Source organism: Anas platyrhynchos, chromosome 19, assembly GCF_047663525.1.
Source record: "Anas platyrhynchos isolate ZD024472 breed Pekin duck chromosome 19, IASCAAS_PekinDuck_T2T, whole genome shotgun sequence".
NCBI classification, from domain to species: domain Eukaryota; kingdom Metazoa; phylum Chordata; class Aves; order Anseriformes; family Anatidae; genus Anas; species Anas platyrhynchos.
The window spans coordinates 6052041-6064118 of NC_092605.1; the positions used below are offsets into that span (position 1 = coordinate 6052041).

Below are 12078 nucleotides of genomic sequence, written 5' to 3' on the forward strand. Positions count from 1 at the left end.
CTGTGCTTACTCGTCTGGCTTCAATGTGGCCACACAATTGCCTCTCTCGAGGCAGGGAATTCATTAGTTACTGTGAAGTGGCCTCAGATCTTTGGGCAGCAGGTGCTTCTATAGAGCAAACTGTTGCTGAATATTCAGCAGTCGCTGTACGAGCGCCTGGCCTGCTGCCTGTGGAGCACTTGGAGACATCTTGAGCATCCAGTTAAAGTGCAAAGGACTTGCTGCTTTAGTGCTACCCACAGTGTTGTTGTGTTGGTGCTGTTTTATTTTTTTAATGTGAATATTTCAAGATAATAAGCGCAACAATTTCATTTCTTTTGACTCAGCTGAGGAAGAAGGGAGCTGCCAGGAGAACAAGAAGCACAGTGATTCATATTCAGGGCGTCAGATCTGCTTTCTCCTGGTTTCAGGTTATGCATGTGCACTCGGAGCAAGTGACTCAGGACAGAGGTGTCTCCTAAACTTTAACATACTGCTTAGGTTCACACCAGCTCTTTTAAGGCTAGCTGAATAATGTTGGGTCTTGCCAAGCTCTAATTTGGGACATGAAATCCAGTAGGTACCTACACATGAAGGAGTAAATTGAGACCGTAAGTGGTGCGTTTGGCCTCTTTAAGGAGGAGTTTTGTTCCCTTAGGTGTGGTCTGTAAACAGCTTGTGCTAGCTGGCAGCACTGAAACTAGGTGCTGTGAGAACCTGTGATCGCTGAACAATTGTCCCTGTAAATGTCTTGCAGCCTTAGTCAGCAAAGCGTGGATGCCGGTGTATTGTTGGTAGTGACATGCCCCGCTTGTGACTTCTCATACTAGAGGCTTTCTTAACCTGTTGTACTTGCTTTAAAGGTTATTCTTCTGCTGGTAATTTAGGCCACAGAAGGAAAACTTCCTATGGCTGCATACCTGTGTAACGGGGACAGCTGCACTTAAGGCTGGTTTCACCAAGCAAGCCATGTCCCCTGCTTTACAGGATTTCTGTGCACATCAGAGAGATCCTCATGCCTGGAAACCCCACGTTATTACTGGTGGTTCTTCGTCTTGATCTCCGAATGCTTAATAGCTGAGCATATAGATTGTACCCACAGAAAATGATAACGTAGGTTTCAGCCCCACAGTGGCTGTTTCTGGTCCATGTTGTGCACGGCTTGCTGAAGCAAGGACCTCAAGCACCTAGATGTAAATCAGCTGGAGCTGAGCCTTCCTGGCAGGGCTGCGTTTTGTCATGCTGCTCACCTCAGAAGGGCTGGGTGTGTGCCCAAGCAGGGGCCCTCAGTGCTTTGGCTGCCTGGTACTCAGAGAGGGCCGGTACTAGGAGGAGGTACGAGGAGGGCTGGCTTCCAGGAGGGCTTCCAAGGCAGGCAGTGAGGCATTTCACTGGCTGTAAAGCAGGTGTTCGGGCTTAGATGGGTCACTGCCTCAAATAACTTCTTTTTCTTTTTTTCTTTTTCTTTTTTTCTTTTTCTTTTTCTTTTTTTCTTTTTTTCTTTTTCTTTTTCTTTTTTTCTTTTTCTTTTTCTTTTTCTTTTTCTTTTTCTTTTTCTTTTTCTTTTTCTTTTTCTTTTTCTTTTTCTTTTTCTTTTTCTTTTTCTTTTTCTTTTTCTTTTTCTTTTTCTTTTTCTTTTTCTTTTTCTTTTTCTTTTTCTTTTTCTTTTTCTTTTTCTTTTTCTTTTTCTTTTTCTTTTTCTTTTTCTTTTTCTTTTTCTTTTTCTTTTTCTTTTTCTTTTTCTTTTTCTTTTTCTTTTTCTTTTTCTTTTTCTTTTTCTTTTTCTTTTTCTTTTTCTTTTTCTTTTTCTTTTTCTTTTTCTTTTTCTTTTTCTTTTTCTTTTTCTTTTTCTTTTTCTTTTTCTTTTTCTTTTTCTTTTTCTTTTTCTTTTTCTTTTTCTTTTTCTTTTTCTTTTTCTTTTTCTTTTTCTTTTTCTTTTTCTTTTTCTTTTTCTTTTTCTTTTTCTTTTTCTTTTTCTTTTTCTTTTTCTTTTTCTTTTTCTTTTTCTTTTTCTTTTTCTTTTTCTTTTTCTTTTTCTTTTTCTTTTTCTTTTTCTTTTTCTTTTTCTTTTTCTTTTTCTTTTTCTTTTTCTTTTTCTTTTTCTTTTTCTTTTTCTTTTTCTTTTTCTTTTTCTTTTTCTTTTTCTTTTTCTTTTTCTTTTTCTTTTTCTTTTTCTTTTTCTTTTTCTTTTTCTTTTTCTTTTTCTTTTTCTTTTTCTTTTTCTTTTTCTTTTTCTTTTTCTTTTTCTTTTTCTTTTTCTTTTTCTTTTTCTTTTTCTTTTTCTTTTTCTTTTTCTTTTTCTTTTTCTTTTTCTTTTTCTTTTTCTTTTTCTTTTTCTTTTTCTTTTTCTTTTTCTTTTTCTTTTTCTTTTTCTTTTTCTTTTTCTTTTTCTTTTTCTTTTTCTTTTTCTTTTTCTTTTTCTTTTTCTTTTTCTTTTTCTTTTTCTTTTTCTTTTTCTTTTTCTTTTTCTTTTTCTTTTTCTTTTTCTTTTTCTTTTTCTTTTTCTTTTTCTTTTTCTTTTTCTTTTTCTTTTTCTTTTTCTTTTTCTTTTTCTTTTTCTTTTTCTTTTTCTTTTTCTTTTTCTTTTTCTTTTTCTTTTTCTTTTTCTTTTTCTTTTTCTTTTTCTTTTTCTTTTTCTTTTTCTTTTTCTTTTTCTTTTTCTTTTTCTTTTTCTTTTTCTTTTTCTTTTTCTTTTTCTTTTTCTTTTTCTTTTTCTTTTTCTTTTTCTTTTTCTTTTTCTTTTTCTTTTTCTTTTTCTTTTTCTTTTTCTTTTTCTTTTTCTTTTTCTTTTTCTTTTTCTTTTTCTTTTTCTTTTTCTTTTTCTTTTTCTTTTTCTTTTTCTTTTTCTTTTTCTTTTTCTTTTTCTTTTTCTTTTTCTTTTTCTTTTTCTTTTTCTTTTTCTTTTTCTCCATGGGGCTCAGAAGTAAATGTTTAGGAGCAGAATGATAAGGCTTTGAAAAAGAAAGGATGGTACTAACTGGCATGGGGACGGTGTGATCTGTGCTGTAGCTATGGTTCACAACTCTAACACCAGTAAATACATGATGGCTGGGTTGGCAGAAAGTGACAGGGAAGAAAAGTGAGCCCTTGGTCTTTATAGATGACACTGCACATTTAATTGCTAATGGACTTTTTTTTTAAAGAGCATCTAGGATGCTATTATTAGAAAAAGCAAGCCTGATGTTACCTACAGGGAACGAGAACAGTCTTTTGTGCTCTTTTTGACCTTTACTTCTTTGTGTTAATTTGTTTAATACCAGTGAGATTTGTCTGCTGTAAAGACTCCAGAAAAGATGTGCTGATGGGGAGGGAGGGCTGTGCAGGAGTCCTTTCTTTCTCTCCTCCCTTGATTTGCAGACCCGTACTTCAGGGATCTGCTGTGTGCTCCGTGCCTCTCTGCCCATCTTGGATCAGATTTTTACCAGCTGGTACAATTCCATAATGGCAGTCAGGGCTTAATTGCATTAATTTTTTAAAGAGAAATGGGAGCTCTGTGCCTCTGGGGCTTAGCACAAAGCAGAACACTTAAGGGAAATGTTAGAGTAAATAAACTCTCCTGGATACTGCTGAAACATCTCAATTGCTCTTAACAATCTTTACTTTTCTGATACCTATTAAAAAGGTCTTACTGCTTGTGCAGTTTGTCAATCCCCAGGCACTTTGCAAAGAATTGTGATTGCCCCTTCTCACTTCTGAGGGTGCGAGGTGCGGGTCAGAAGATGTGCTGAAGAGCAGCAGGAGCAGGGCGGTTGGCAGCCAAGCTGCCAGCTCCGTGCGGAGGAGGGCTCGTGCCAAAGGTGTGGTGGTGGCTCAGAGCTGGAAATTTGACTGCATGAGACAATGAGGCTCCAGGAAATACCACGTGGATAGACCAAGAGTAAAACCCTCCGGACGTGTCTTGGAATGGTACCGAGGGAATGTTTCAAGCTTACTAAGGCTGACCCTGAAAAGGGGGAGAAGGCGTGTGTACGTGGGCTCAGCCCTGTACAGTGCTGGAGTGTCTCACTGGTGTTACTGTGTACCTGAAAGACCTGTTGAGAAGTCAGCTAGAAAAGCATCCAGATACTTGCTCTGAGTGCCTGTCTGGAGATCCAACCGCTGCAGGTAAATCTGTCCTTTTGGCTGCTCAGATGTTCATTAGTTAATTAGGCTTCTTGAGCAAGTGAGGATGCTCTGGAATTTCTTAATCATCAGTGTGCTAGGAGTTTTCACAGTCATACAAATATTTCAGGAAAACATGAAAAATGAGACCTGCATTTCAGTAGCAGTTGTTGCAGATCTCAGAAAGCTGCAGCCTCTGGCTGACTCCTACCGTGCTGAGGTGGAAAAAACACTAAGAAAAATTGGTGTCACTGGTGCTGAGTACCACAAGTGCTGTAACAGGGGATTTAATCCCCGTGGCACTAGCATGGGGGTGCTCAGAGGCTGCAGGGGACTGCCTGAAGCCATGGCACTGCCAGCAGCCCCTCTGTAACAGCGTCCAAGCAAGCGTGCTTGCCAGGAGGGCAGCTGGTGCTGCCAGCGGTGCCAGGCTGCCGCTGCCATGGGATTCCTCAGAAGGAGCAGGGCAGGAGGACAGTTGGACCTAAATACGGGCTATTTCTGTGAATGAAATGCTTCGTTACTTGTGCCAGTGAACTAAGCCTTAACTTGCTGGCAGTAGTTCAGTGGCAGGGCTGCCTGTGGAGCGAGCAGGTGAGCTTTGGAGTGGGGCTCGGAGTCAGAGCATTTGCGTGAGTTGCTGCCGAGCCCTGAATGAGTTGTCTCGCTGGATGGGAACTGCCAAAGCAGTACTGTGCTGCCATGTATCAGACAGAGGACAGAGCAAAATGTTAGGCTTTATTTTTTCAATTAAGATTTTTCTGTTTGTCCCTCAAGGAGAAGAAAACACAAAGCAGCTTGTCCTGACTATTGTGAATGTTCATGGGGCAAGAAGGGAAGGGAGGGGACGAGCAGCAACAGGGAAGTGTTGCAGCAATAAGGATGACGTCTTACTTTAGCTGGTACTTAATTAAGACCGGTTCCAGGAAGAAGGAACAGATGGCTTTGTGCTCTTTGGGGCTTTTCCTTAACACTACCCACCGCCCTCCTGCCGCTCTCTTGTGTCTTAGATTCCTGGTAAGTCTTGGTTGGTGGTGGCAATGTTTTAACACCTGCCGACTTCCCCCCCCCTTCCAAAATACAGATTTTTGCCCACCTGTGAAGACGGAGTAAGGTGCTATACTTATCTGCGTTGCTTTTGTTTAATTGATAATACACGAAGGGTGAAGTAACTGAGAGTTGGTCCTGTGGTAAGCTTCTTACAAAAGATCACAGAATCACAGAATTTCTAGGTTGGAAGAGACCTCAAGATCATCGAGTCCAACCTCTAACCTAACACTAACAGTCCCCACTAAACCATATCCCTAAGCTCTACATCTAAACGTCTTTTGAAGACTTCCAGGGATGGTGACTCCACCACCTCCCTGGGCAGCCTCTTCCAGTGCCTCACAACCCTTTCAGTAAAGAAATTCTTCCTAACATCTAACCTAAAACTCCCCTGGCGTAACTTTAGTCCATTCCCCCTCGTCCTGTCACCAGGCACATGGGAGAACAGGCCAACCCCCACCTCTCTACAGCCTCCTTTAATGTACTTATACAGAGCAATAAGGTCACCCCTGAGCCTCCTCTTCTCTAGGCTGAACAAGCCCAGCTCCTTCAGCCGCTCCTCATAGGACTTGCTCTCCAGGCCCCTCACCAGCTTCGTCGCCCTTCTTTGGACCCGCTCAAGCACCTCGATGTCCTTCTTGTAGCGAGGGGCCCAAAACTGAACACAGTACTCGAGGTGCGGCCTCACCAGAGCCGAGTACAGGGGGACGATCACCTCCCTAGCCCTGCTGGTCACAGTGTTTCTGATACAAGCCAGGATGCCGTTGGCCTTCTTGGCCACCTGAGCACACTGCTGGCTCATATTCAGCCGACTATCCACCATCACTCCCAGGTCCTTCTCTGCCTGGCAGCTCTTCTGAGAAGATGCTTCTTCTCAGATTAAAAACCCTTTGAGGATATTTATTAACTCTGATTGTGTTTTGACAGTGAATTAGGCCAAAATTGACTGCATGTTATAACTGGGTCTTGCATCTCTCCTGTGGAAGAGACAGCAGGTCGGGGCAGTGTTCAAACCCTATGTGGAAGGTGCAAGCTGCCCTAGGGGCTTGCAGGATCTGGCCTTTGAAAAGCAGGTCAAGCTTTTTGTTTTATTGCTTTAATACCACTCTTGCTTATTAGGGCATCCAGAGGGTGGGTTACTGCTTCCCCTGTATCCTCTTAGCTGCCTCGGGGGATGATCTGAACTGCTTCCTAATTCTTCTTTTGCCAGGGTGGTGAAATCCAGGACTGCACCTACCTGGACAGCGAAGGTGCCTACAGCGAGTCAGAGCTCTTTCCTGATGACGACACGATGACGCTAGCACAGCAAGAGGTTCACCATGAGTCTGACATGGACAGTGCCATCGAGAGTGCCCAGAGCTCGGAGGCCTCCGACGTGTGTCGGATTGAGGAGAAGGACGGTGTGCTTGGTGGCTTATTCCTGCCTGGTGACAAGTGAGTGGTGGTTTTGCCCCATGGCAGCTCTGTTGTGAAGCATTTGTAAAAGAACCAGGGCAGAAGAAGCCTTTATTTGACTAATCCTTCCAGAAGGAGGCTGAGGATGCCTGAGGGATTTAGAAACTTGATATCCTTTTAAAATATAAGGGTGATAGATGTCCAGAGCCTCTAAGTGGCTTAGACAGTCTCAGCCCTGGCTTCTTTTGGTGTGTTCTGTGAACACTCATGGAACTTCTGTGTCGTGTGTTGAAGTGAAAATGTTGGGCTGTCCATTTCCAGAAAGGATCGCTTTTTTGTCACCCCCCCAAACTTAGGATCTTCTGTGTTACTGCCCTTTACGTGCTGGAGTTGAACCAAATACTTTCCACAACATAGCACAATGTGGAGGATGTTGCTTTAGCCTTTTGTATGTCTGGGTATCTGAAGGTACGGGCGCTGCTGACCTGCTTTGTGACTCCATGTACCAAATTAATTCTGTATTTCTAATTTTCCATGGTCATTAGTGTTCAACAGTAACCGGCATTTAACACAGGGTGTTCTGCCATGTGCGTGTGTAACCGTAGCTTGCTGTTAACACAAGAGTGTCTCGGTAATCCTAACTTGACTCTTTACAGGTGTGTACCCAGGGATGCTGTTAAACGCTGACTTGTAGGGGAAGGGACCCAATCTGGTTTAATCCTGCTTTCCACTGAGCTAATGGAGTAGCACAGGACAGAGCTCACCTGGGCTTGCTTTATAAGCCTCTGCCCTTTCTTCTTTATTTTTGGCTTGTCCTCTTGGTTTGTGCCTCTTGAGTTTCTTTCCTTGCTCGGGCAGTTGTCCTCTCTCCTGGGCCTAATTGGGTGCTCTCCTTTTCCTTTCAGCCTCATTCCTGCTCTCCTGAGTTCCTCAGCTAGCTGAGATCTGGCCTTCTCCCACATGCCCTAGCAGCTCCAGAGACTTTGTTAAGCTAACTCCAGTTTTTCGTCATCTCTTTATCAAATTTTTCTTACTTTGCCATTCCCAGTTCTCTCTAAGCACCTACCCTTGCAGTGGCTGACTTTTACCCATATTGCTTTTGAAATGAGTATCTTTCCTCCAAACTGCATAATTCAGGGGGGAATTCGTAATTGTGAATGAGGATGGGATGGAACTTTGTACATCCTGTACAATTCCCATCTGGATAAGCTGGGAGGTACTAAAAGTTGCACTGCTCCTACTAAAAAATCTTGCTTTATCCTTCAAGGCCTACTTAGCTTTGGTAAATTTGGGAAGCTTCGTGCTCTTGTGTTAGAAGTAACGAGAGAGGTTTCTGCCTTGGCTAAACCCAGATACCTGCTTGTTGCAGAAGCAGGTGGGTTGTGCATCAGTTGTGTGTCAGCACTTGGCAAAGTCCTGCTCTGAAGAACAGAAAGTAGCTTTAAAAACACACACACACACACTGAAAGCTTCCTTTAGAAACTGTTAGAATGAGAAAACCAGCTGCTTTTAGCAACTCCCTTGAAAATGACTGAGCAACTCCTAGAAAGTTTCCAGTCTGAGGCTGGTTACGAGTTCAGGATCCATCCTGGCCATGGCCTGTTTCAACCCAAGCAGCTTAGAGTTTGGCAGAGCTTATCAATGAGAAGTTCTAAGCGACACTGTCAAGCCCAGCAGTGGTGACTGACTGTAGCGTAGCTGCCATAAGAGAACTAAGAAAGGATAATTGTAAGACTTAGCCAAGCATTAGGGAAAACAGGCTGCTGAACCGCAGTCTGTTAGCAAGTGGTACTGTTCAAGGACTGTCTGTGCAGGAATGTGGATTTTATTGACAGTTATATGTTATCATCCCAACTAAGGCCTCGTCGTCAGCCTCCAACCTTGGTGGAAGTGTCATGAGGAGCATCTTCCTAAATTGGTTTAGTGCAACAACACTGAGATGAAAACACGGCAGTTGTAATTACACAGATTGTAGTTGCCCAAAATCTTCATCAATGCATAGTACGCCTGTGGCACAGCAGCTCTTTATGAATAGATGATAGTGTGATGTGTCAAGCTTCTCACTAAGCCGTCTCCTAGCCAAGGAACCTTGTTAGATGAAAGTCTGTTCTATTTCTAGATGAGCATTCCTATCTTTCATGATCTTCATCCTTTGATAATGTGCCAGGCTTGACTTGCTGTAGTTTCTGTTAGCATAAGTTAGATAAATGAGGTGCAGGTTGTAATGGATCTCCTCAAAACAGGAGCAACAAGAGAGCATACATGTGTAATGCTGGCTGGCTTCCTCTTCTACTAATTGCTTTTGAAGGGAGGAGATAAACAAATAATGTTTGTGCCAACCACCAAAGCAACATAGTTGAGGCTCTTGTTTACAGCTCCCCAGCACAGCATTATAGGAAGAGGAATCTCCCTGTTCCTGGAAAGTGCAGGGCACGGTTAGGAGGCTCAAGGTAGATTCAGAAAAGACACCAAGAAGATGATACCGGTGAGCTGCTGGAGGTCAGTCTCAGCTGGGAGCCACTGTCCCTGCAGCAGGCATGTTGGTTGTGGTGTGTTGGTCGTGGTGTGCTCTGCCAGCTGCTTTGGGCTGCCTGGCTCTGCTGATCCTTACACAGGTTTGTGTACTTGCATGGCTGCTCTCACTCTTAGGTCGTGGTCCTGCCATTCCCTATCTGTTTGGTACTATCTTGGGTAATTCTGTGGTAACAAAGCAGCCGATTCTTGGGGTCCATATCTCCTCTGAAAGATACATTTTGTCATGATGGAAGGAAGGGCTGGGATCCAGCCTTGGGTAGGCAACATCTCTGGTTTTCGTGACTCTCATTCCCAGCTTGTCTGGCACGTAGTGAGCTGAAGGTGTTTCTGGCCACACAAAAGAGAGTGGCTGAAGCTCATGGGGTGAGGGAGAGGGTTTATGGAGATTACTGGGAACTGGTTGTGGAATACAGCAGCTGCCTCAGTCTTCTACGCATCCCTTTCACTGCCCCATGCATTTCGGAGATGTCTGCACAGTTCCTGCATCAGCTGAAGGCCCATGAGCAGCAGCCTTCACCATGTGGAAATGGTGGCTGAGGATTGCCAAGCTGTACTATTAAACTGCAGTGGCTGGTGTTGATACAAACCCGTCTCACAGGTAGCTCGTTTGTAGGTTCTCATGCATTTGTCTTTTAAGTCACCGTGAAAAATGGACATCAGGTACATTTGTCACTTCAGTTGTTAAGTGGACTACAACTTCAAATGAGGGGACAAACTGAAAAGGTGGAAGGCTCCATGCAAGGTGAGATGCTATCAAAGTCGGCCCTCCAGACGTTTTGACCTCTTGTTTCAGGTCAAGTCCTCACAACCCTTCTGCAGCATCCGACCTCTCCACTTACTCCACTGCCTCTCTGATCAGTAATGAAGAACAGTTTGAAGACTATGGGGAAGGAGATGATGTGGATTTCACTCCCAGTAGCCCATGCCCTGATGATGAGACCAGAACCAACGCCTACTCTGACCTTGGCTCATCTGTATCTTCCAGGTTGCTCCTTATTCGTTAACAGTTTTTTTTCACTTCTTTTTGTTCTTCTCTGAGCCTGGGTGACCATAACAGAATTTCAAGTGGTAACACAGACTTGCCTTAAAAGCAAACTATTAGTTCATTTTCTGCCCTCCAATTGACAAATTACTTGATAATCAGAGTACAGTAAATACATTGTTTAATCAAATTACAGTAAATACATTGTTTCTGATAGCTGCTGTTGGGTTCTGCTGAAATAACTGTGCTGCTCTGCTTGTAGAGTTTTCTTCCGATTGCAAGCAGCAGATATCACAGTTAGGGGTTAGTATTGGAAGTTACCTGCTGTAAGTCAGATACCAGCTTAGTGCTATGCACGAGCCTTGGTGCAATGAAGAGAAGATCTGTGAGAGAGCTGTTTCTTCTTAGTGTTTTAATACTGCAAATCCTTAATATTATCTTGTAAGATGAAGTTCTATATATACAGACAGGCTGGTGTGAAACAAACATCTGTATTGACTTTGAATGTCTTGGAGAACATAAGCAAGTAGTTGCTGTCTGTTAGGAGCTGGAAATGCCACCACAGTCCACCAGTTCCTGGATGCAACCACACTCAGTAGCTTTTATGTCCTATGAACAAGCCAGTTGCTGATTTAAAATCCTTCTCCAAGCAAGGGAGTGGGTGAGCAGGGTTGGGGAAGAGCCAAGCATGTTGAAGACTAGGATTTGTCTGCTTGAATCACTAGTGCATGAAGGTCTTGTGCTTGATTGCTGACAAGCTCACTGCATCCCACTGTTCCACATGCAACCCTGGTGTGCCACCCTGTGTTTCATGGACCTCCACGATCTAGCCTCACTGCTGTTATCACGATGCATGCAGAGCCAGCATCCCTCTGTGCTGCCCTTTCATGATAATGGCTTGTGTCCTTCATCCTTCCTTTCCTCAAGCTTATGTAGTCCTTTCCATTCCTGGGGCTCTGTGCATTTCATGCCACAATTGGTCTTTTTTTTTTTTTTTTTTTATATATTTCAGTTTATTTTCCCTTTATCATGCCAAGAGCTGCTGTTATCTCCTCTTCAGACCTATGTCCACCTCTCCCTACCTCCTCATTCCAGGGTTCCCTCTGCCCTACCATCTGTGGGATTTCATGTGATTTCTTCCTGCCAGACCACTCTGTTTTTATCTTCCTGCCTTTCTCCTGGACAAGGGACCCTTCAGGTTGCATGCCACGCAGGGGCAAGATAGGCAAGAAGACAGAGGGGGACACTGCTGAGGTGAACATACTGCTGTAGCTGTTTTTGCTACGTGCATCATGTGGGCTGTGTGCATCTTGCGCTGTTCCTCCAGTTGCCCAAACTGGTTCTTTGCACTGATACCCAGAATGTGTCTTCTGGAAAGCCTCAACTCAGGCAGGTAGAATTGCCCTTAAACGAGCATTCCTCATCATCACCTCTAAGACAGATGGGCCGTGGTGAGAGGTGGTTCCCCACGTCCCTCAGAATCTGTGATTCTGACACACAGTCAAGAGGCAAAACCTGCTCAGGGTTGGTTACTATAGCCAGTAATCTCTCTCCTTTCCTGCAAACAGTGCTGGCCAAACACCCCGAAAAATGAGGCATGTTTATAACAGCGAGTTACTGGATGTTTACTGCTCACAGTGCTGCAAAAAGATAAATCTGCTCAACGATTTGGAAGCCAGGCTGAAAAATTTGAAAGCAAACAGGTAAGCAGCCTATTGCACTGCTTTTAGCAATGCTCCCTTGAAATACAACCATCTATTGGCAGGAGTGGAGGAAGAAAAGCTGTCTGCTTCCCTGTGTCCCATTCAGTCTTAAACACATTATGTTTCTCTTGCAAAACTGTAAGAAATTCAGACCTTGACATCTTGCGTGAACAAAAGTGCTGTTCCTCATTAAGTAATAAGTAGTTTTTCCTGTCTTGAGTGTATTAATGCTGTCTATGCCTTAAATATTTCAACCAATGGGCTCTTTGATGACAGAGTGAGAGTGATATTTCCAGGATTTTTTCCCAGGAAGTGGTGTCTGCAGTACTGCTTAGG

The 12078-nt window shown here is 43.3% G+C and overlaps 1 protein-coding gene across 9 annotated transcripts in view; it reads left to right on the forward strand.

The window, feature by feature from the left end:
- Positions 1-12078, forward strand: part of RAB11FIP4 (RAB11 family interacting protein 4) — a 125668-nt gene that overhangs the window by 97216 nt on the left and 16374 nt on the right. For 8 of the 9 annotated variants that reach the window (XM_027471623.3, XM_021267314.4, XM_021267312.4 and 5 more), the window contains 3 exons: positions 6338-6561; positions 9851-10042; positions 11608-11742. In XM_027471623.3, coding sequence (XP_027327424.1) covers positions 6338-6561; positions 9851-10042; positions 11608-11742 — 551 coding nt within the window. The remainder of the gene's footprint in view (positions 1-6337; positions 6562-9850; positions 10043-11607; positions 11743-12078) is intronic. The other variant, XM_027471624.3, reaches the window with a different exon arrangement.